The sequence below is a fragment of the Dromiciops gliroides genome, chromosome 5 (assembly GCF_019393635.1).
Source record: "Dromiciops gliroides isolate mDroGli1 chromosome 5, mDroGli1.pri, whole genome shotgun sequence".
Classification (NCBI taxonomy): domain Eukaryota; kingdom Metazoa; phylum Chordata; class Mammalia; order Microbiotheria; family Microbiotheriidae; genus Dromiciops; species Dromiciops gliroides.
The window spans coordinates 213,552,438-213,578,219 of record NC_057865.1 but is presented as its reverse complement, the minus strand read 5'-3'; the positions used below and the strand labels follow the sequence as shown (position 1 = coordinate 213,578,219).

Below are 25,782 nucleotides of genomic sequence, written 5' to 3'. Positions count from 1 at the left end.
TCATAGATGAACTGGCTACACAGTCTGATTTTTCCCTATTAAAATAATTTATTTGGTACCCAGAGTTGCGAAACCCATTGAATATATGCTGTTTAGTGAGTTTTGTTTTATTTCTTTCTCTATCTTTATGCCTTGAACATATCTGAAGTAGTTGGAAGAATAATTAATTTTTTTTTCCTATAAGAATATTTTACTTTCAGGAAAATAAACAATATATTTTAAAAAAATTCTTATTAGAGATTGAATGTTTCTAAAACTTTGCAGACCTAATGACTTCAGCAAGCAAAGCAATTGAGTTACAATTACAGATGAAGCATAATGCTGAGGGAACTACAGAATTCGTGAGGGATTTAGAAAGCTGGGGAAAAAGACATTAAACAAATGGATTTGGAATTGAGAAATCAAAATGGTGTTTCAGGAGAGGTAAATTGACAGTTTTAAATTATATCCAGCACAATTTATTTTAAAAATAAAACCCAAACAACGTGTTAAAATGTACTTTTAGAGCTGCAAAATTGAAGTGAATGCTTTGCAATTTAAATTTTTGTCTATTTTAGAAATCTTTTTAAAAATTTATATTCGTTTTTTAACAATTATGTTTAGGAATAATTAGAATTACAATAATTAAATTAATCCATAAGCACAAAATTAAATAATTTGAGCCTTGTGGTGTAGATATTTTTATTAGAAAAATTCAGTTTTATTAAATGTTTACCTCTTTTTTCTCAAAAAAAAATTCTGAATTTGGATATCAAATTAAATGGACATTTTCCAGACACAGTAGGGACATGAAACTGTATCTCTATTACATACAGTTTTGCTTTCCTTAAAAAAAATATAAGAAATTCAACATATAACTTTCCAGGCTGTCCTGTTTGTCATTCTTTCTGGCTTTCAGTCTTTTAAAAAATGGTTTCAGTAGCCCTCTTTTTTCTCTCTCCTCCCCCCCCCCCCTTTTTGAGACTTTCCTATCCCCCTCTTCTGCCCAAAGGAAAACAAAATCCTGTTAAATAGATAAATATAATAAAGTAAAACAAATTCCAACATTCCCTGTGCCCAAAAATACTCTGCATTTTGAGTCCACTTTTCTGACAGGAGGTAGGTAGCATGTTTTCATTCATTATTGGTCTTCTGGAATTGAAATAATCAGAATTCTAAGTCTTTCAAAATATTGTTCACCTTTCTTAATTAAGGAAATACATTTAAATGTTTTTAGGTTGAGGAAAAGATTTCCCTATGAGAGAGAATATAAAATTTGAAAACAGATTGTATTATTACTTGGAGACCTTTGTACTGATGCTGAACCCATACAAGTCACAGTGCAGAGTTTGATATATTGATCTGTGGATTTCAAATTGATTATAAATATGACTATCAGGTTAACACCAATTTATTGTGATAACAATGTCTTTTGAAATTGACACTTCCTGAAGATAAATGCTTAGCCAAAACTAAACTTGCTTTAGTTTTTTATAATAATTTCTCCACCACCCTTGGCTCTAGAGGGATTATAAGCCAGAGAAAATACAAGCTCTGGCATGTCCTAATAAACTGAAAAGGCTTCAAGTAGTAGCCCAGCATGGGCCTATATGTCTTGAGGACCAGCCTAGTTAAATTTGAAGATGCTTATCAACAGATTAGGCCCCCAGTGTGATTAATTTCTCTGCCACAGCAAATCAGATATTGAGGGCAGCTGTGTGCAGCATTATTATCCACATTGAAATAATGAATATTTGAAATATTTAAATAGAAGCTAATTAAAGGATAGATAATCAGTTAATTTTGAGCATAAATAATCATTACAAATGATAGGTACATTCAGTTGATGACTAATAAGCACTTTTTTCTTGAGAATGCCATACTGTCAGTGATAATATCTTTCAGATATTGATTTGATAGTTAAAAGCAAAATAATACAGCACTTAAAAATGTTTCTCTACCTAGAACTTATTTCCTGTGCGAAATAAAAATTTTAAGAAAAAGAAGAAAAGTAAAGCGAAAATGCCTTCTAAAAAAACCACAGAAGAAAACAAAAAAAACAGGATAAAATCTTATGATTATGAAGCATGGGGAAAAACTTGATGTGGTAAGTTACTTTAGTCATTTGCTCATTGATACACAAATACAAATTTGCTGGTGACTATCAGCAGTCTTTGATCAGATAAAAGAGATGTAAGAGTTTCTATGTAATTTTTCTTTACCTGTTATAGATTAATTTGATGGTATAATAAAACCTAAACTCGAACCCTCAATCAGATTTTCCTTCTGTGATTCACTTTTAAGAAAAAGGCAAATGATAGCAAATCAAGCCAATATTAGGGATTTATTTTAAAAAATCAAGTCAGTATATACTCTGTGGTTAGTATACATTCTCCTCAATTTCTTGTGCATTTTTTTTTAGTGAGGCAATTGGGGTTAAGTGACTTGCCCTGGGTCACACAGCTAGTAAGTGTTAAGTGTCTGAGGCCGGATTTGAACTCAGGTCTCCTGACTCCAGGGCTGGTGCTTTATCCACTGCCACCACCTAGCTGCCCCCTAATTTCTTGTGCATTTTACATATACAAGGAGGATTGAGGGATTGGGGCCTCATTTTAGGAAAGATTTCAACTAATATTGAAATAAAAAGATGTTCTGTTTTTCTCGCTGAGTAACCTGTTGCAAGGGTATACTGCTTAATTGAGGTTCTGCTGTTATTTCTTCCCTTCTTTCAATTTCTATAAATTACTTTTCAAGTCAGCTATGATAATACCCTTTTAAGACTAGTAGTCATAACAAAGGGATCTTCTGTATGTGGTATTTGTTAGGATTTTTTTCCCCTAAGGTTTTCAATTTTTTCAGTTTCCCTAGAACTGTTTATTATTGTATTTAGCCTAATTACAGTGGCCACATAAAATGGCCACATAAAGTGACTTCATCTTACCTCTGTCATGTGACAGATTCACCCAAATGAATGAATGAATAAAGCCTTTAAGCAACACTGATAGGTGCTATATCAAAAGCACACTGCTAGGGCAGCTAGGTGGCGCCCGGCCCTGGAGTCAGGAGGGCCTGAGTTCAAATCCTACCTCAAACACTTGACACTTCCTAGCTGTGTGACCCTGGGCAAGTTACTTAACCTCAATTGCCCCCCCCCCCCCATTTTTTTTAAGCACACTGCTTTGTCTACATTTTGAATATCTTAGGCCTTAAAAACTGGTCGTTGAGGCAAAAGTCATTCTTTTTCTCCTAAAACTTATCCCTCCTCCTAACTAACTAATTTTATTGAGGACACTACCATTCTTTCCAGTTGTTCAGTTATTTTCAGTCATGTCATGTCTGACTCCATGACCCTATTTGGGGTTTCTTGGCAAAGATACTGGAGTAGTTTGCCATTTCCTTCTCCAGCTAATTTTACAGATGAGGAAACTAAGCCAAACAGGGTTAAGTGACTTGCCTGGGGTCACATGGTAGTGTCTGAGACCAGATTTGAATTCCTGACTCTACGCCTGGCACTCTGTCCACTGTGCCACCTAGCTGTCCTATTCTTCTAGTTATAACTCAAGAGTTTAAAAACCAGGTTTGTAACGTAAGTTATTCTTGAGTCTACATACCCCTTATATCAAATCAGCTGCTGAAGTCTTGTTGATACTCCTTAGTACTTTCCCATCTGTCTGCCCTCTTTATTTGGTTTGCATCACAGTCACCTCCTTCATTTAGTGTTTTTTCCTTTCCAGTCCATCTTCCATATAGCCTCCCAAATTGATAATCCTGAAACATAATCCTGTCACTCCTACTCCAGAAACATTAGTTGTTCCTCTTGCCTTTAAGATAAAATGTAAATTTCTCTTGTTGACATTTAAAGCCCTTGTAACGATTGGAATGACGCCACCTGCTGGAGACTTACTGTAGAAGAGTTCCACCCATGAGCTAAGTCTTTGAGGGCAAGACCAGGAGTCTTTCTTTGACGTCAGGAAGTTATGCGGGCTAGTAGGAGGAGGAAGGAAGAGGACTGGCGCTCACTCTGGGCTCTTTCCTGAGGATGCTGGGTGGAGAGTGGAGCTAGGAATGCACTCTCCCTTTAATGGATAGGAATCTAGGCCTTTCTTTTCTCTTTACCAAATTCTTATTCTCCTTAATAAATGCTTAAAAGTCTAACTCTTGCTAAAGCTTATAATTTATTGGCGACCACTCATTAGCTATTTAGACAGTTTAGCTCGAATTTTAGCCCTTAACACCCTTTAACTGTCTGGCCTAAGTTTATCTTTCCAGACTAATTACCCATTACTCTTTTTATATTACTATGTGCTCCAGCCAAAACTGGTCTGTTTGCTGTTCTCCCATATATAGTGCTCTGTCTCCCCTCTCTGTGCCTTTGCTGCTGCCCCTTAACCCCCGTTGTCTGGAATGTCCTCTTCATTGCTTGGAACCCCCTACCTCCCTTCATGGGGAAAACTCCAATGCCACTCCTTCAAGGGGCCATGCCTAAATTCCCCAATTGTTAGTCCCATCTTCCCTCCTGCCCCTATCACTGTATTTGTGCGTGTGTTTTATATATCCTATATTTATCTGTAAAGATGTTGCATTCCCCAAATAAAAGGCAGACTCTGTGAGAGCAGGGACAATTTTGACTTGTTTTCATATGTCTAGCAGCTGGCACATAGTAATTGCCTGCTTGTTGAGGAATAGAAAATGAAAAAATGTTTTGGAGTTTCAACAGTGCTTAAGTTGTGAGGAACCTAGTCGTTTTAACAGTTATTGTTTCTGAGGAATCGTGCTCCTTGAGCAGTAGTTTCACTGCTGTTGTCTTATTCTGTCCTATGTATTAGATTACTAAAAAAAGAATACTATTGTTTATTTCCAAGTAGGCTTGCCTGAGAATAAAACAGTATGGGTTTCTGGCCTTCTATACACCAACCACAGTTTAGGGTGTTATTTGACCTTTACCTTCCTCTTATTTATGAAATAGACTGTTGTTTGCCTTCCTTAATGAATACATTTGTTTGATCTATTCAATAGAGAAAGTACTGTGATATGAAATAGTTTCTGTTAAGAAACCCCTCCCTACCTGGAAGTAACTTACCAAGCTCCTATCTTCCCATCCCTAGAGAGGCTTTCAGACTTCTTTTTTATTTTCCTATACATTTGATGTAACTTTATCTTATCTTATCAGTAATACCTACAGTCTGTTTCACTGTGAGTACTTGTTCAAGCTAGCTTCTTGCTTGTGATTCTCTCCTTTGCTTTTTAGAGTCTTTCCCCAGCTCATTCTCTGTACAGCACCCTTTCTCAAAAGGCACTGTTCCTTCTTGCTGTCTTATTAGGTTACTTCCCAATAAACAACTATGCTGTGTAGAAAAATGTTAGTATTACAAAATACTTGAGAGATTTTCTAATCTGATACCTCCCTTCTACAGATTTATTCGTCAGACCTTTATTAAGTACCTACTATATTCCAGACACTGTCAGAGATTTAAAAAAGCCAAAAACATAATTCTTGCCTCCAAGGAGTTTACAGGGGTGAGGGCAGAGGATATACTATATACATGGTTAAGCATAATAAAAGTTGACATGCAGATAAAGTGTTCTAGGGAAATTTAAGGAGAAGGCTTTTTCACTTTCACTTGGAGGAGGGATTCAGGAAGCTTTGGTGGAGGAGAGAAGTAGGTGGACCTCACCTAATCTAAACCCCGAAGGAAGAGAAAAACTTCTGAAGATAGAGATGGACATGCATGGCCTTTATAAACTCATAGAAGTCAGAGATGGCACAGAGAGCAGGTAGAAGTTACAGTTAGTAGTCTAGTTTGACCAGAATGGAGAATATGTTAAGTGAGAATATGTGAGATAATGTTAGGAGGGTAGGATAGAGTTGTGTGAAATCAAAGGTTGGTTGTGGAAGGCCTGTCATAATGTATAGTCCATAGGGAGCCACTGAGAGTTTTGGGCAGGGGTTTGAAATCATTTGACCTGTCCATTCGGAAATTAATTTGAAGGATGGGTTGGAGAATGGGAACCTGGCGGTAGGTAGACTACTTTAGGAGGTGATAAGAGCCTGAATTAGGGTGATTAGGGAGAGATTCATAGAGACTGTTAGGATTTGACAGTTGATTAGAAGGTGACCCAGAAGGTACAGTAATACATGACTAATGAGCCTGGGTGATTAGAATATTGACTAGAGTGGACAGCAGAAGTAGGGAAGTGGGGAGAAGAATCAGATTTGGAAGATGCCAAGTTTAATTTTGAATATATGGAGATCTTGGTAGGTCACCCAAGTTGAGATGTCTAACAGGCAGTTTGAGATGTGGGACTAAAGTTTAAGAAAGAGATTGGTACTCTATATGTAGTTTGGGGAGTTTATTTGAATAGAGGTTATAGTTGAACCCATGGGAGTGAATCGAATCTCTTATGGGAGAGAACATAAAGAGTCAAGAGAAGAGGGCTTTAGACAGAGTCTTTCCCCCAAATTCCCCACATATAGTGGGTTGGGAGAAAGATGGTCAACTTGGAAAAAGACTGGAAAGTCTTCCTTCCTACTTCTGCAGTCCTTAACTTCCTTTAGGCTCCTCAGGTGTATGCAATTTTGTATAAATGTATGCATGTGGGAGACCACTTTTCTGATCTCTCAGATTATAAGTGGTCTCCCACATGCATACATTTATACAAAAAATATACACATATACATTATATCTACATTTATACATAAAATTACTTCAAATATACTTTGTCCTGTAACGATTGGAATGACGCCACCTGCTGGATACTTACTGTAGAAGAGTTCTGCCCATGAAGCAAAGGTCTTTGAGGGCAAGACCAGGCTTCAGGAAGTGACGCGGACTAGTGGGAGGAGGAAGGAAGAGACTGGCGCTCGGTCTCACTCTCTTTCCTCTGGACTCTGGCGGAGAAGGGAGCTAGAAATGTGCTCTCCCTTTAGATAGATAGGAATCTAGGCCTTTTTCTCTCTCTTTACCAAATTCTTATTCTCCTTAATAAATGCTTTAAAAGTCTAACTCTTGCTAAAGCTTATAATTTATTGGCGACCACTCATTAGATATTTTAGACAGTTTAGCTAGAATTTTAGCCATAACAGTCCTTACATTGTCTTATTTGTATACTTGTATCTCTTGGTAACCATGTGACAAAAAAGCCTTACTTCCATCAACAAACTTAGAAAAATCAGCTTTATAACATAAGATCCCTCAAATCTCAGGAGGGGTATTTTTTTTTATTTGTTTGTTTTTGTAAATATATCAAAAATTCCCCACTCCAGAGAAGTTGCTCTTTTCTTCATTTCCCCATCTTCTCTTCTTCAGCATCTCTGATGTAAAGCATATTATTGCATCCTACTAAAACTTCACCGAGGTAACCGACATTGTCCCATCTAGGTATTCTTCTGTATTTACAAGTTGCATTGTCGTGTAGCCATGACTTGAACTGGGGGACCATTTTGGTTTTTGTCTCCAGTGTCTCCAGTATCCTTTGCACTTAATAGGCACATAATGTTTGTTGAGTTGAATAGTCTTGGAGAACCAAAAAAAAGGTAGGAAAAAAGCATACAGAAGGAGAGATATGGTAAGTAGTGTTGAAAATTTTGGAAAGGATTGAAGACTAAGGTAAGGAAAAGGTCCTCAAATTTTAGCTAAAAAGATCATTTGTAACTTTTAGGAGAACAGTTTCATTAGATTTGATGAGAAGGGCCATATTACTAAGGGTTGAGGAATAAAATGGGTGGTGAGGAAATAAAGGCAGCAAATATACGCTTTTCTTTCTAGAATTAGTTCCAAGGAGTTAAACCCTTTGTACCTTCCTAAATAAGAAAAGATAAAAAGATTGGATATTTGCTTGAGGAGATGGTAGTGTTACGGGGAAGTTGGGGAGGATTGTTTTTGGTTTTTCCCCATGGTTAGGAGAGACTTGATTATATTTTGTAGATAGTGGAGAAGAGTCCCTTAAGAGAGAGATGAGGATGAATTAGTGAAGGGTTTATTGATTGGGCAAGCCTTCCAGAGAGGATCGGAGGGAATGAGATTAATGGCACCGATAAAGGGGTTAGCTTTGTTGCAAAGAGCAATTCATATCATCCTTTGAGATTGGTAAAAAGGAGATTTGTGAAGACAGAAATTTTGATACAGGAAAAAGAAGATCTGAGAGAGCTTATTGCAGATAACCCTCAGTCCTCAGTAAATTAGGTAAGGTTATCTACTCAAAGTTGGGAGGTTGAAAAAAAAGGAACTTAGAAATAGTTGCTATAAGCAGGCCATTGGAGATGAATAAAGGTATTGCTATCTAACAGTGATGTCTCCATTAACATTAGATAACATTAATTTGAAGTGGACCCATTTTTTGAAACTTCCCTATGAAGCTTTTGACAATTTGGGAGTAGGCCCAAGAAGGCTGAGACAGATAACTCAGAGTGGAGGGTTGATAGAAACTGAAAAAAGTCTCTTATTGAACTGGCTAAGTTTTAGGGTCAAGAATGTGAAAGAAGAGAAGGGAGGCTAGATCCAAGGAGGACAAAGAATGAGTTTAGGAGGAATGTTGCAATAGAAGAGATTTTTAAGGTTTTTGTTGTGTTTGTTTATCTTTTGCTAATAATAAGAAAGAGAAACCTAATCCCTTGTGCAAGTAGAGATGCTGCTGGGACTCCTGGGGCAGCCTAGCTGCTGGGGCTTCAGAGGGGACGAGGCAGAGATGGTTCTTTACATAGTGTAAGTAGCAGTTACTCTCCAGCTTAGGGAAGACTAGACCAGAAGAGAGAATGAAGGAGAAGTGTCTCCCTGCTACCCTTTTTTCTTTGGTGAGGCAATTGGTGTTGTGACTTGCCCAAGGTCACACAGCTAGTGTCAAGTGTCTGAAGTCTATTTTGAACTCAGGTTTTCCTGGCTCCAGGGCCAGTGATCTATTCCACTGTGCTACCGAGCTGCCCCTCCCTGGTACCTTTTAACACCTTTCCAAAGTAAATAACTGGAATTCACTCCTCAGGTAGAGGCCTGAGGCCAACCTCACTGAATAATGGAGGATGTAGCATTCTCAGAGCCAGGAAAGGGGAAGTGGGTGGAGAGGAGCCAGGGTCGTCATTTTGGCTAATACCTATACTAACATTGAGATTGGAAAAAAAAGCTTTCTGAATAGTTTATGATATAAATTGTCTTTTTTTTTAAGGCTGGGGGTAAAATTCATAGATCAAGATTTTCAAGGTGAAACTGTTCAGGTGATGGTGAATTCCAGGGTGTGAATTAGACCCAAACCCAAGGGCAGCTGAGGTAGAGTGAATGGAGGACATCGCGCTTTGCAAGAGGGTGAAGATAGGGCAGGCTGGGAAATGATGCGTTTCTCATTGAAGCTGCAATGATAAGGGCATGAATAAGGGTGGAGGGTGATTGATGACAGCAACATGAATCTATCAGACTAGTGTAATTTCAAAGGAGGGGAGGTTGCTGAGTAAAATGGTGCAGAAGGAAGGTCACATAATGAAACTGAGACCAAGTGAGGTTAAGTGACCTCCTCAAAGTCATACACACTATTTAGAAGCAAAGCTAGGACTACAACTCAGATTTTTTTGACTTCCTTTCCTGTATTTGTTCCATTACTTTACTTGAAATTGTTCTTTTAGTCTCTTTTTCAGATCAACATTTTAAGCTCTTTATCATCTTGTGAAGGCAGTGTAGAAAGGCAGCTAGAAAGCTGGCTTCAGAGTCAAGAAGATGTGGGTTCAAGCCCCATCTCTGACATATATGCTGGATGTGTTTTCTTTGGGCAGGTCACTTAATTTCTTAATGCCTGAGGCAACTCTTAGGACTAAAAGTTGCAGAACAATTACTGATAAGCATTGGTTAAAAGAGTTCTAGCAAATCACATATTTGATCCAAAGGGGGGACAAAACACCTTTGTTTCCCCAGCTTTTAGCCCAACACCAGAAAGCAGGCATTTATGACTTGAATTTCGCTTCTACCTTTGGTGTCTTGCTCCAGCAGTCTATAAGTGAATCAAGGAGAAACATAATTGTTTTAGTTTTGATGGACCCCAAGATAAACTAGAAAATATATACCTTTCTTGTAAAAGATATAGACACATCTATTAAAAATGTAAGATGGGAGAGAGCTAGGTGGTGTAGTGGATAGAGCACCAGCTCTGGAGTCAGGAGTACCTGAGTTCAAATCCAGCCTCAGACACATAACACTAGCTGTGTGACCCTGGGCAAGTCACTTAACCCCAATTGCCTCACTAAAAAAATTTTTTTTTAAAATGTATAGACAGAGAGATACCTTACCACTATTCTGGTTCTCTCCCTGTGGTTACCCACAGTATTGCAATAAAACTGAGAAACTGGAAAAATAAATATAAATGTATAGACAGCCACACCCAGGATACAGTACAGTATTGCATCTCAGAAAGGATATAATGACATCTGGAAAGGTGAGAGAGGAGCAGTTAGGATGTGCTAAAACTGAGATGTCCATGAAAATAGTAATTTTGAGAGGCAGAAGAGAAGCAGGAAAGCTTGGTTCTATCTAGTCCCAACTCTCTCTTGGAATGTCACTTCATATCCCAGGACCTCATTTTCCTCATATGTGAATGAGAGAGTTGGACTAGGTAGCCTTTAGTCCATTTTTAGCTCTCATATTCTGTGATTCTATAAACCATAAGGATTGGCAGGCTGATTTCGTGGGAAAATTAGAAAAAGCTTGGACTATTCAGTCTAGAAAGGCAAAGTGAAAATGAGCAATATATAACAAATCTGGAAATAACAGAATGATGGGGCACCTTTTAAAAACTTGAATGAGGAAGTTTTGGGTTTTTTTGTAAATAGTATTTTATTTTTTCTAATTACATGGAAAGATAGTTTTCAGCATTCCATTTTTTATAAGATTTTGAATTCCAAATTTTTCTCCCTCCCCTAGCAAGCAATCTATAGAGGTTATATTTGTTACAATCGTGTTAAACATATTTCCACATTAGTCATGTTGTGGAAGTAGAAACAACAACAGGGCATAACCATGAAAAAAAAAACCCAAACTGAAAATAGTATGCTTCAATCTGCATTCAGTTGCCACAGTTCTTTCCCTGGATAGGATAGAATTTTCCATCATGAGTCTTTTTAAATGGTCTTGGGTCATTGTATTGCTGAGTAGAGCCAAGTCTCTCATAGTTGATCATTGCACAATATTGCTGTTACTATGTACAATGTATCCTGGTTCTGTTCACTTCACTCACTACCAGTTGATGTAAGTCCGTGTTTTCTGAAATCTGTCTGCTTATTATTTCTATAGCACAATAGTATTCCATTATATTCATATACTACAACAAGTTCAGCCATTTTCTAGGCTGGTGGTCATCCCCTCAATTTATCAATTTTTTGCCACCACCAAAAAAGAGCTGCTATTTTTTTGTACATGGGGGTCCTTTTTCGTTTTTGTGATCTCTTTGGAATATAGACATAGTAGTGGTATTGCTGGGTCACAGTTTGATTGCCCTGTGGACCATAGTTCCAAATTGTTCGATGAGGAAATCTTAAGACAAATTAAAAAGCTACAACTTTACACAATGGGTAATAAACTTTAACCCCTAGTATGAACAGAAAAGTGAAATGTAAAAAATAGGTTGAGGAAAATTTATGAATGAGGCATTCATAAATGGCTACTAAAAGTGACTCATGCCCTTATGGCAATATTACTGGGTTAGGTGAATCATGGATCTGCCAGTTTTGTAATTCCTATTTTTCCTCTTAATAGACATACTGTGTAGTGCTAGATATTATTTTTAAACTAATCAGATTCATATATCTGTAGGAAATCCAAGATCAGCATTCATTTAGTTGCTTGAACATTACTGCTCAGTGTCTGGTTGGATTTTTGGTTTGAGGTGGAGCATAATTTCACATAGTTATTTGATATTGTCAGCTAATCCTCTCGAAGGCTTTCACACTTTTTTGATCTGATTTTTATTTGCTGGCATGTTTTGTGGAAGAGTATTGTCAGTTTAGTAGAATGTATTCATAGCACAGCCACACCTGTGACCTGTGGCTCTTCAAGGTGCTGATCCATGGTCGTTCGTGACTGGTGGAACCTACATTCATAGCTATAATTGCATTTCTTTTTTTTTTTTTGCATGTAAAAGACTTTTTGGTTTGATGTAGATAATTATAATAGCTGACATTTATATAGAGTTTTTAAAGCACAATTCACAGGCTTTTATATATACAGATTTTTCAAAATTATGTTATATACAAGAAGTTTACAGGGCAGTTTTCAATTTTGACATCTATAAGAACTCTGTAAGATGGACAAAATGAAGTAACAAAATCAGAATATCTCTAGGGTGTTACTTTGGGTTAAATATTTGGTGATATTAAGAACAGAAAGCAGAATGTTGTCTTAAGGTCTCAATACTTACAAAACAAGATACAGTATAATATCCTTAAGTTTCCAGCTATACAATTTTAATTGTTGTAACTTTAATAAGCAGTTTTTGATTCTTGAATACTCCCCCTCCCATCTCTACTTTACATACCTGCCTTGACTATTATAATTTGAGGTCAATTTCATTTTTGTAAGGGGCTAAAATTCTAGCTATGATGTCTAAAATCTAATGAGTGGTCGCCTTAAATTAGAAAACGTATAGCACCAATCTTTGGGCATTAAGCATTTATTAAAGTATATTAGGGGTAAGTAAAGAGAAACACGTGGAACAGTATGAAATTTGCTTGCTCTTCCTATCCTGCCTGTCTCTTGCTCCCCAGCCGAAGTCTCTCCCCGAAAGGCCCATGTTTCCCAGGGCTTCTCCCAAAGCCTCCTGAGAAACCGGAAACCGGAAACAGGAAACAGGGCCATCCACACACACAGCTCCAAGCTAATTGGTGGGTAGCTCTGATTGACAGGTCCCACAGGTGGTTCTATAGATGTAACTTCTGGATACCAGGCAACTTCCGGACACTAAAGTCACATGGTTTCTAAATCACATGCTTTCTCCTCATGGCGGAGCTTCCCTGCAATATCTTTCCCAGCAGGGGGTGTGACTCCAATTCTCACATTTTACTCATAACAGTGATCTTGACAACTAGTAAATGTTGGAAGCAGGATTTGAACCCATTTCTCTTCTGACTCCAAATCCTGCCTCTTTATTGATTTTTGCCCTTTTGTTGAAGCCCAATTATAGTTACCATAACACTTTTGCCGCATCCCTTACTTTGTGGCTTGTCATTTCATGAGTCTTCTGAGAGTGTAGTTATTGGTTTACAGCTATTCTTGAATAATAATACCAGGGAATTTTGCTGATGTGCTTGCTCTGCCATGCTAATGTTTTGGTTTGAATATTCCATCATTCCGATGTAATGAGTATTTTTTTCTTAAACAGTCTCCTATCCTCTATGATTTCAGGACACAATACTTGAAGAGCTTGATAAAGAAGACAGCACTCATGATTCAGTATCTGCAGAATCCGATTCAGAAGAAGAAGGGATTCGCATAGATTCACAAAAGGCTCTTGCTGAGAAAGAAAAGGTACCACATGGTAGAATTAAGATGATACCATAGTGGGTCAGCAGGAGCATAGGGTTAGAGCTGGAAGAAATCGTGGGTGCTATCCAACTGAGGAATACCGGCTAAATGACTTTGCCCAAAGTCACATAGATAAGAAGTGGCAGAGCCAGAGTTTGAATTTAGTATTTTGCTCCAAAGCCAGCAGGGTTCTTACTTACACACTCACCTTCAGTGTCCCCCCTCAATGAAGGTGTGATATTGCTTCCATTAGGAATGGCTACAGCATGGCATTGTTTTGGGATTTCTTTTGCCAGGAACTTGTGCCATTGATGTCACTAGGACAAGGTTTCTCAATCTGGGGTCTATGAAATTTTTTTTTGAAAAAATATTTTGATAACTCTCTCTCTCTCCTCTCTCTCTCTCTCTCTCTCTCTCTCTCTGTATGGGGGGAGAGCAATGAGGGTTAAGTGACTTGCCCAGGGTCACACAGCTAATAAGTGTCAACTGTCTGAACCTGGATTTGAACTCAGGTCCTCCTGAATCCAGGGCCTATGCTTTATCCACTGTGCCACCCTAGCTGCCCTGACAACTATATTTTAATATAATTGGTTTGCTTTGTGATCCCCTGTGTTTTTTGTGCTTTTAAAAACATTTTCAGAGTTCTCTTTGCTTCACCAGATGCCCATAGGGAATCAGTGATACAAAAAAAGTTAAGAACCTCTATGCTAGGATGGGGGGTCAAATATCCTCAGAATTGTGATCCTAGGTAGAAGTCCAAGTAGATCTACCAGATCTACTGGGAAACCCGTGAACATCACAGAAAATCTTGGCCAAAGCAAAGGAAAAGTAGCTTTGTCCAGGTTAAACTTTTATTTTGATACCTTTCTCTTCTTGTCTGGTACTTGTCCATCATGTTTTTTGGGGCGCTTCTTGTCAGAAGAGTTAGTCTATTTTCTACCAAGGCCCTTGAAACAATTTGTTTGTGGCAAGGAAAAGAGTTGTAGTAAGACTTGAACTTGCCTGGCAGCATTTTTAGTTTCATTTCTTCTAGGCTGGTGGTGAAATGACATGTGAGGAAAGATGTTTTGTAGATGTAATGACAAAAAAAAATTGATTGTAGGGGCAGCTAGGGTGGCACAGTGGATAAAACACCAGCCCTGGATTCAGGAGAACCTAAGTTCAAATTTGGCCTCAGACACTTGACACTTACTAGCTGTGTGACCCTGGGCAAGTCACTTAACCCTTATTGCTGCCACCACCCCCCATTGCTATGGAATTGTGCTCCATTATCATGAAAATTGACTACAATTATGCTTTTTCAGGGAAATAAATACTTCAAACAAGGAAAATATGATGAAGCAATTGATTGTTACACAAAAGGCATGGCTGCAGATCCATATAATCCAGTTTTACCAACAAACAGAGCATCAGCATTCTTTAGAATGAAAAAGTAAGTTAGATTTATATTCTAACACATGGAGTGTTTTGTTTCATATAATAGTAACTATCCAGTGTTGGATATTTATGCATGTACCATTTTTCCCTGATTTGATTATAGCCTTCATGGGTGCAGGAACTATTTCTTTATTATCTCTCCCACCGTGTTTAGCAGTGCAAAGATAGTCTGATTGTTTTACCATTTATGGGTAAGCTTCTGGAAGATTTTTGAATGTATTGAATTATTTGTGATTTCAACATTTAATACTCAGTTGGACCTATAGTCTCACTGATTCAGTAATTCTCTTAAACAATGCAAGCAGCCACCCATCCACAACTAACTATTCCATATGACTCTTGTTTATATCCTCCCATAAGTTCACCATAGTAGTCTCTTCTGCTCTCTCCTCCTTCCTATAGAGGGTCTACCCACTGTGGCTAGAGGCATTCTTCACTTTCTTCTGGTATCATGAGGGTATAAGTATTCACTTTCTTGCCACATGTAGGCCTCCATCAGTCACAGACGACCATGGATCAGTGCCTTGAAGAGCCACAGACCACAGTGTGGCTGTGCAGTCCAATACGGGAGCCACAGCTCCTGAGTGACTTATAACCAACCAGTAACTGCTGCATCCCGTGTTGTATCTACCCCATGAGGAGTGTCCTCTCCAGGGCGCTGGCCTGGGCGGTTCAATATAGAAAAACAAGCTGTTGCCCATAGCAGCAGGATTTCCCTCTCCGCGACATTGGTGGATCCAAAGGAGAGGCAAGAGCCGATACAATTTGGCACCAGTGCCGCTGCAGGAGTTGCCAGAGGGATGTGATGTCCAACATCCAACTGCCTAAGGGACTCTGACTCCTGATTTTTTCCTCGGGGTTAACTCCCAAAGCCTTTCCCATATATGAGTATAGCTGCAAGGCAGCGGAGGTTTAAAATCAGGGTTTCCTTCCCCTAGGCGGATTGCCTGCCAAGGCTAACAAGCCTCACCCGGCCAAAGTGACTGGTTTTAAGGTGCCAGTGATTCTCCTTCGCCCCTTCTCCTGTTAGTGGAAACCGTTCCGCCACAAGAAGGGCCAGGAGTTGGGCTTCGGTTGTGGTTGTCAGAGGCTATTTGAGACGCACGCTATTGGAGCATTTTTATAGAGAGTGGGAGCTTATCCCCACTCCCACCCCGGCATGACAAACCTTTGGAATCCTTTGCCACATGACCAGCCTGTATAATTCCTTGATGAATTCTTTTACTGTTTGTTGTTTCTAAGTTACTCATTGTGGTGTGGGTGTGGGGTGTGTATCAATCCAGTCTACTCAGTGCTCACCATGATTCTTCCATGCCTTCTATGTGATAACAATTTTTAGTTTTTCAGAGGTAGTTATATTCCTTGTCTCACTGCCATATAGCAACACTAATAACATGTTAATATAAAAAGAAGAGTTTTGCTTTTGTGAGAAGTGAAGGTCAGTAACGTAGCAGCATTGCATTTTCTCAGGTGGCTCAGCCTGTTTTCTCTGGACTCTATTTGTCAGTCTGTACTATCTATTCCATGTACTATCTGTCCAACAGTTATACATGTTGTTGAACAAGCTCTAAAGGGTGTCTTTCCACCTACCTATTGAAATGTGGGCAGTAGATATTCTTCATCCACTTGGTCTTTCTTTTGTGGATGGATAGGCCAAATTACTTTGAATGATTATATAACTCTTTAAGGACTATAAAATACTTTGAGGCTTTATGCAATTATAATAATATCATCTGCAAACAAGAGCATCTGAAGGACCTCACCTTCTCTGTTGTGAATACTTTTACTGGGTATCTCCCTGTTTTATGCCTTAACCTATAGCTATTTATTTATTTATTTATTTATAATTTTTTGTGAGGCAATTGGGGTTAAGTGACTTGCCTAGAGTCCCACAGCTAGTAAGAGTTAAGTGTCTGAGGCTGGATTTGAACTCAGGTCCTCCTGACTCCAGGGCCAGTGCTCTATCCACTGCGCCACCTAGCTGCCCCGTTACCCTATATCTATTATCAGAGGGTCATTGAACAGAGTTATTTCTTTTGTCTTTCAAGAAATTTTAAATTACTTTGATTTGTGAATGGGAAACACCTTACTATGAATGAGGTATGAGGTGACCTACCAAATTAAATGCTTTTTCATAATCAAGAAACATTAAAGACAATGGAATCATTTATTCTCTGCATCTTTCAGTTAACTGTGAAACATCATTTGCCTGTCTTTCCAGGAATCAGGCCTGACAGCCTGACAGCTAACTCAGGGGTGACACCTACATCAACTGTCTTTTCCTGTCAAAGTATAATTAGTCTCTTTTTATAATAGTTATTTGATGCGTCTGCAATTATCATGACATCTAATAACCAAACATTCCGTGACATAATATTTCTTGTCAGTAGGCATACAATAAAATCCACTGGTTCATCTCTTTTCTTTACTTCTCTAAGGAATACTGGAAACCATTCTTCTATTTAGCAGCAACTTCCATCTTCTTGTTTTTGTAGCAAGATGATCAAGATTGATATGATTTAGGTCTTCCATCAGTATTGCCCATCAGTCACTGGTTAAGTATCTCACATTTTGAATAGTCTCCTTTCCATCCCTTCTGCAACCACACAGAACTATGGGCAGTTTTTACTTAACTTTGTTATGTGAGTTGCCATGGCCACAAAAAAAGTATTAGTCTTGTGGCAGTGTACTGGTGCTCTCCTCTGTAGTTCAAGGTTGGTTCTTAGAATATAGACTTGGCCAGTTGCACTCCTGGCACCCTCCTTCACAATTTCCTCACCAACTGCATGCTGGTGTGTACTTTAAGATTCTAACATGTGGATTCTAATGTGTTCCCCCAGTTCTGGGGGAAACTGACTAAAATTCACTGATAAACGAGTTTAGGTTTTTAAGGGTTTATTGGAAAATAGAAAGAAAAAGATTGAGAACAGAATTCTAACAGCCTGGCATTCCTATCTTTCCTCAAATTTCCTGTGAAGTCCTCTGCCGCCACCACCATCAAGTCCGGAAGCCAAAAAAAAGGCCAGCGCTCTCTGTGCAGGCTCCCTTTCCTCCTTCCTGTCTCCTCCCAGACCATAGGAGGCTCCTCCAGTTGATTGGCTGGTAGACTCGATAGACAGCACCCATGAGCAAACGTCATTTCCTGACGCCAAGGAAAAGCCACAATGCCTCTGAGGCATTTTCCTCATGGTGGAGCTCTCCACAGCAAGTCTCCAGTAGGTGGCGTCATTCCAATCATTACACTGGAGAACTCTGCCCTGGGTGCTGCCCTCTTGATTGATCACTGCCTCTTCTACTCCATATTCAGGAAAGCTCTAGCCATCCTTCACTTCTTCCTCTCCAGCTTCCATAGCTTCCTTCCCATCTGAGGTGTATCCTTTCTATCCCCTCCCACAGCCTTCTGGTTCTGCAGCTTTGATCAATTCTGCTGTAGTCAGTCAAGCATTTATTAAGCATTTATAGTGTGCTGAGTGCTGGGAATACATCTTCCCTTAAGGAGCTTACATTCTGATGGGGGAAGACGATATAAAACAAAGCTGAAAAGGTGTGCAAGGGGATTGAAACTGAAGGGACTCACTTGGGGCATGTCCTGGAAAGTCTGGAATGTAGTTTGGAGACTGAGACATGGCTGGCCTAGGCACCCTCTTTAAATGGAGATTCATTATTCTTGAATGGAATGTCATTGTTCTTCTGTGACTCTAATTATCCCTTTAGCTTGAGTGACCAGAATGTCCCTCTCTGGTCAACACTACCCTCTGTGTATTGTTTCCCCATTAGAATAGTAGTTATAATAATAGCCAGCATGCATATAGCACTGGACGTAGGTTATATCAGCTGGTGCTCACAACACCCCTGTGAGATTGATAGGTGCTGTTATTCTCATTTTATACCTGAGGAAACTGAGGCTGAAAGGTGGGTGATTTTCCCAGGGTCATACTTAGTGTATGAGGTGGAATTCAAACTGTGATCTTAATCAATAGTGTAGTTTTGCTGCTTTGAGGGCAAGGACTGTCTTTCCTTTCTTATTTGTACTCTTAGGTCTTAGTATAGTGCTAAGCACTTTAAAAAATTGCTTTTAACTTACTCATTCATTCATGGACAGGATCATTCTCAGGGCCTTTCTAACCATATAAATAACCTTTTTGAGCTTCTTCTCTGATGTCATAACCTTCAAGAGCTCAGGGTTGTCTTCTTGTTCCAATGAGGCATCAGAAGAGGACGATGTTTAAGAAACCTTCTTAATATTTCATCTTAATAATAAAGACGTTTCATGTATTACAGATTTGCTGTTGCTGAGTCTGATTGTAATTTGGCAGTTGCGTTGAATAGGAATTATACAAAGGCTTATGTGAGAAGAGGTGCTGCTCGTTTTGCACTCCAGAAGTTAGAGGATGCCAAAGAAGGTAATAAAATCTTAAGACAATATCAAACTGCATTTAAAGTGTTATTTTATGTTTTGGGGGGTTTTTTGGGTTTTTTTGCTTTTTGCGGGGCAATGGGGGTTAAGTGACTTGCCCAGGGTCACACAGCTAGTAAGTGTCAAGTGTCTGAGGCTGGATTTGAACTCAGGTACTCCTGAATCCAGGACCAGTGCTTTATCCACTGTGCCATCTAGCTGCCCCTAAAGTGTTATTTTAAAATAATATTTGTGTATTTAATTTTATTCTCATTACTGAAGTTATTCAGTAATATTGAAAAAAAGAAGTCAGCTGTATAAGGGATTAAATGATTCTTAATATTAAAGGATAAAGGATTTTATTATTAAAGGTAAAAGAATTTTATAGCTTTCATTAAAATTCCTAATTTTATTGACCTGACAGTATAGGCTTTTTATATTATATCACAAAATCTCTGCCTGAAGTGGATATATAATAGGATTTAATAGCTTACCAACTGATGGTACATAGTACATACTTGCCCAATACTTGCCCATACTTGACCAATACTTGGTGAATTTTACTAGTAAAGGATTATGTTTTGTGCTAGGATTTTCTTTCAAGTTGGATGTTGGAGTTAGAGCTGAGTCATGTCAGTTTGCTTGATGTCAACAGTTAATGGTTTCTTAATGCCTTCTTAGAGAACACTTGACAACCCAATGAAACCTTTTTTTATGTATCTTTCTTTAAGTTTTATGTTCCTATGTCTCACTTAGATTATGAAAAAGTATTAGAACTGGAACCAAATAACTTTGAAGCAAAAAATGAACTCAAGAAAATCAATCAGGTAAAAAAAATAAAGTTGCTCATATTAAATATTACTATTAAAATAAATGGTGGTCAGTCCTTTGTTTATATCTAGCTCTGTGAAAAGCAAATTTTTTAAATTTCATGTAGTGATGGAATTGTCTGTCTTAATATGCATTTTCTAGATAAAGTACAAAATAACATTTTAACATTGAAGGCTTCAGAATTACTATTTAAATTAACTAGCAAGTAATACTGTGGTCAGTTCCAAATTTTTTCAATTTGGTTTTTGATCTGGAGTTAACAATTATATCACTATATACTATTACTGGTATTAATAATAGATCACAGTTATATAGTGCTTTAAAGTTGGTGAGGCTTTTTCCTGCTTTTCTATTTGTTTTTGAGAACATAAGAAAATAAATCAGCTTTATAAGATGAATATGGTTTCATATTAGAACAATATCACTAGATCATAGAATTGAGAATTTGTTTTATTTTTGGTCTCATTAATTCTGTGAGATTTAGAGAGTATAATCTTACATGTACATTGTACTCTGAGACAGAGGTATACTTTTAGTAGATGTTTCTTGTTTGAAAGCCATGTCAAATATTTCTTCACTTGTTTTTACTTGATTAGGTATAAATTTCAAATTAAACTTAAACATTTGGTATTTTAGGAATTGTTTTGAGATATTTCACAAATTCTTTGTGGGTATTTCATGCAAAATATACAAGTATGTTGGTTTCTACTTAATGTTTTTCTAATTTAAAAAATTTATATCTCCTAGGCACTGCTATCCAAAGAAGGTTCTCACCTAAAGGAAAATGAGGCAGTGATCGAAGTAACTGAAGAAGAAAAAAAACAATTTAAAGAACAGCAGTGTAGGCAACAGGCCATCCGAGAGAAAGATTTGGTAAAAAAAAAAATTATTACAAAAATATTGAATTTCACAAAATTGCCCTTATTCATTAAAGTTGCTTAGTTTTAACAAAATATTTTAAGGACAAAGTAATATGCAATGATTCTGTCAGAAATTTCTTCCTTGGTTCCTCATTATCTGTATTTTGCCCCAGTTATCATCATCATAATTAACATTTCTATAGAACCTCAAAATTTACAAAGCACTTTACTTGTATTAGCTAGTTTGATACTCACAGCCAGCCTTTAAAATAGGTACTTTTATTAACACATCAGAAAAATGGGATTTACAGAGAGTAACATGTGTGATTCATCCAAAATCACAGAGCTAGTAAGTTGAACTCAAGCCTTTTTTAATTCAAAGTACTATATTCTATATCTTACTGCCTTTCAGATTCTTTTTGCTTTTTTTAATCACAAAAGTATTTTATTATTTTCCAGTTATTTGTAAAGATAGTTTTCAACATTTGTTTTTGTAAGATTTTTAGTTGCAAATTTTTCTCCTTCCTTTCCCTTTCCCCTCCCCAAGACATAAAAATCTGATATAGGTTATATATGTACAAGATTATTCTTATTTTTAAATTACTATGGAATTTTACTTTGGAAATCCCTAGGATAATAGATATCACATGTAATCAGTCATTCTAATGTGATGACTGATGTTAAAGTAAAATGGACTAAAAGCATTTTATATACTTGGGAATGATGTCATAGTCCCAACAAGTGACCAGCTTAGAAATAGATAATTTCTTTATACCTCAATTTTGTACCATATAGTTACTTATGATTAAAAAGTGTTTTGCAAAAATATATATTAATTTTGGGGGCAGCTAGGTGGTGCAGTGAATAAAGCACCCACCCTAGATTCAGGAGGACCTGAGTTCAAATCCGGCCTCAGACACTTGACACTAGCTGTGTGACCCTGGGCAAGTCACTTAACCCTCATTGCCCCACAAAAAAAAATAAATAAATAAAATTAAGAAATAAAAACTTTCATGTGAAAACCAACCCCGCTGATAACAAAATTGAAACAAAAAAATATATATTTTTTTGTTTAGAATTTTATTTTCTAAATTACGTGTAAAAGAAAATTTTGACATCATTTTTTTTTAAACTTTGTGTTCCAACTTCTCTTCCTCCCTCCCTTCCCACCCCCACCCTAAGAGCTCAAGCAATTCAATATAAATTATACATGAGTAGTCATGGAAAACAACTCTACATTAGCTATGTTGTGAGAGAAAACAGATGAAAACAAAACTTTCAGATTAAGGAGTTGTCAAAAAAAAATGTGTTTCCGTTTGTTTTCAGATACCATCATTCTTTCTATGTAGATGGATAGCCATTTTCCTAAGTTCTTCAGAGTTATATTAGATCATTGCCTTGCTGAAAAAATAAACCATGTGCTTCCCAGCAGATCATCTTACACTAATGCTGTTATTTTGTATACAATACATTTCTCTCTGCTTCAGTTCATGTAGGTCTTTCCAGTTTCTTTGCTAGTATCCTGTTCATCATAACTTTTATCTAGTACCTTAAACTTGACAAGAATTTTCTTCACAATAGCCCAGCAGAGTAGGTACCCATACCTTTTGTCATTGTAGTCAATCATAATAACTATTTCCCTGCATCTTATTCCTTTCAAATGATATTTACTCTATTTTCTAATCTTATTGTGCCCTATTCCTCCTCAACGTGGTTTTTACCTACTGCCAGTTCCCCTCTCCCGCTCTACCCTCCCTTCATCACCCTTCCCTCCTTATCCTCTTCCCCCTACCTACTTTCTGTAGGGTTAAATAGATTACTCCTCCCGATTGAGAGAGAGAGAGAGAGAGAGAGAGAGAGAGAGAGTGTGTGTGTGTGTGTGTGTGTGTGTGTGTGTGTGTGTGTGTGTGTGTGTGTGTGTGTGTGTGTGTGTTATTATTGAGCCCACTCTGATGAGGTTAAGGTCTTTGAGCTAATTCTGTTTTCTAAATTTTACTTCCTCCCTCCCTCCTCAATTCTCCCTATGAAATCAAGCAATTCAGTATATGTCATCCATGTGCTGTTATGCAGAACATCTTCACCTTCCTCAAAAGTTTTTTGCTTTTTACAGCTCCCTCCCCCAAAGTTCCCCCCCATCTCCTTCCTCTCCCACTTTTCCTCAAGGCAAAAAATATATTACTATACCCGCTTGAGTACATACATGTTATCCCTCTTTGAGCCAATTCTGATGGTAGTAGGTTCAAAGATTGTTATTTTTAGGGCATATAGGAAATTAGACTCTTAAAATAAGATGTCGTAAACCCTGATTACTTCAGAATTTTTGATAGTTGAAACAGGTTAGAGTAATTAAATACTGTAAATGGTATAAAGTTGTAAGTGTAAATGGTGTAAAGTTGTAGTTTTATCTTAAGAAAATTATCATTCTTAATTATTCATTGAAAGTGGTTTTCTACATAATTAGCATATTATGACAATATTTTGGTTAGTATGTACTATATTTCTTTTTTGCTTTTTTCTTTTTGCCGGGCACTTGGGGATACGTGACTTGCCCAGGGTCCACAGCTAGTAAGTGTCAAGTGTCTGAGGCTGGATTTGAACTCAGGTCCTTTCTGAATCCAGGGCCAGTGCTTTATCCACTGAGCCACCTAGCTGCCCCGTACTGTATTTCTTTTAAAACAATGTTGAATTCATTTTCCAGTAAATTTAGCTGGACTCACTATGAATTCAGTGAATTTTTTGTTCTAACATGAATGGAATGGGGAGATAAAACTAATGCTTGAGTTTTCATTTTTTTCCTAAGCTTTTTATTAATATTAATAATGCTTCTTTGATGTGTATTTTTGGGAGACCTAATTTTGTTTAATTTTCATGTGTTGAGGCATGTAGCTCAGTGCCCAGGCATTGAAGATTAATAAATAGTTGTTGAGTGAGTTAATGATGAACTCTTTTATTTTGGAATTTGACAAATTTTAATTTAGCCTATATTTTGCTATAAAGTATTTTGACAAAACTTCATAATACCTAAAAATTACTGTATATCATAGTTGATAATGCTACTAAAAATACTTCAGTAATTTAATGCATCTTTGATTTCATCAATGAGGGTTATTCCTTCCATTGGTACAGATTTCATGCCCTCCATGCTTTCTCTTGCTGTAGCCTCCTATAAGTCCTACACAGAGGTCCACTCAATAGTATGAGCACCTCGATCTAAGTCTCTGACATTATGTAAATACAAATAGAGCATATAAACTGCTTGTGTTGCCCCTTGCTTTTATAGAGCTGGTCTGTCTCCTTTTCTTGTTACAAATCTCCTTTTATATGCTGCTTTGTGCATGCATCTTATCATTGGTAGTTGGTAATATATAAATATATAGCCCATTTACACCCACCAAGAATGTCTCTTTTGTGCTTTGGGTTGCAATTTTTAATCTATAGAGCTTATGGTATTCTGATTCCTAGCAACATAGAAGAATGTTACTGTTTAAAAGATGGATCTTTGTTCCAAGGAGAAATTTGACATTGTTGAAAGTGTTATATGGTTTCCCAAGAGCAGTCTGACCTAACCTCTTCCTCTTGTTTACCTTTGGGCCAGACTTGTTGCCATCTGCTTGTCTGACCAAGAAAGAGGTACTGATAGATCCAACTTTATGGACTATTTATTACTAACTGCATAAAAAATAGTCTGGAGAAAGACAATGTTCATTCTCTGGATAGCTAGGACGGACACCTTTAGTGATTATAAAACAATTTAGGAAGCTTGGAAAAGTTGTGGGGCTTGATGCCTCAGACAGTCTTCCATTTGGACTCTGTAATGGACATTCTTCATAATAATGGCAAACACCTCTCCCTGTTTTATGACTATGATGGTCTAAAATCTGTTTGGTTCTAAACCACAGTATCTGTAGACATTAACAAGGAGCACAAGGGACTGAGGGTCATTTCTTATTTCATGGGTTACCATGGCTAAAGAATTCATTACTTAATAATACTTAGTACTTAGCTAGCTTGGAAAATTGACATATTCTGTGGCCAGAATGGTACTCAAAATCTTGTCATCATGGTAACCTCTTCGAAAGGTTAGCCTTTGAGGGCCCAAAATGACTTCCGTAAACATTGGAATAATTCTTCTATGGAATACAACAGAAAATGTTATGACTTTTGAGACTATATGCATGAAAATAAGTGTTTCTTTTTAAAGTTGGAATATTTTTAAATGATAATTTGAACTGAAAACTAACATTGTAAAGTAGCACACATTAAAATTTTTGATGAAAATTTATTGCTATCTTGTACATATTTAGAAAATAGCAAATGTAAACATAAATTGAACTTGTTATGGAAGGAATTCCTTTTTGATAATAGAAAAGCACAAAAAAAAAAAGAAAAGCACAGAATTTTGGCACATGGGGAAAATAATTTTTTTCCATATACACATTTTATTATTTTCTAGTTACATGTAGAGATAGTTTTCAACATTTTTTTATTTTTAAATTTTCATTCAATTAAAATTTTTTTTATGGGGCACTTGGGGTTAAATGACTTGCCCAGGGTCACACAGATAGTAAGTGTCAAGTGTCTGAGGCCGGATTTGAACTCAGGTCCTCCTGAATCCAGGGCCAGTGCTTTATCCACTGTGCCATCTAGCTGCCCTCTCAACATTTGTTTTTATAAGATTTCTTGTTTCAAATTTTTCTCCTTCCCCCTCCCTCCTCAAGACAGCAAGTAATCTGATATAGGTTATATATTTACAATCACATTTAACATTTCTGCATTAATCATATAATGA

The 25,782-nt window shown here is 37.4% G+C and overlaps 1 protein-coding gene across 1 annotated transcript in view; it reads left to right on the top strand.

Moving 5' to 3' along the window:
• Positions 1–269: 269 nt before the first annotated feature.
• Positions 270–25,782, top strand: part of RPAP3 (RNA polymerase II associated protein 3) — a 62,910-nt gene continuing 37,397 nt past the window's right edge. Inside the window, 9 exon segments of the mRNA XM_043969283.1 lie at positions 270–362; positions 364–423; positions 1,945–2,073; positions 2,075–2,086; positions 13,350–13,472; positions 14,774–14,901; positions 19,188–19,309; positions 20,059–20,129; positions 20,881–21,006. Of these exon segments, the coding sequence (XP_043825218.1) occupies positions 270–362; positions 364–423; positions 1,945–2,073; positions 2,075–2,086; positions 13,350–13,472; positions 14,774–14,901; positions 19,188–19,309; positions 20,059–20,129; positions 20,881–21,006 (864 nt within the window).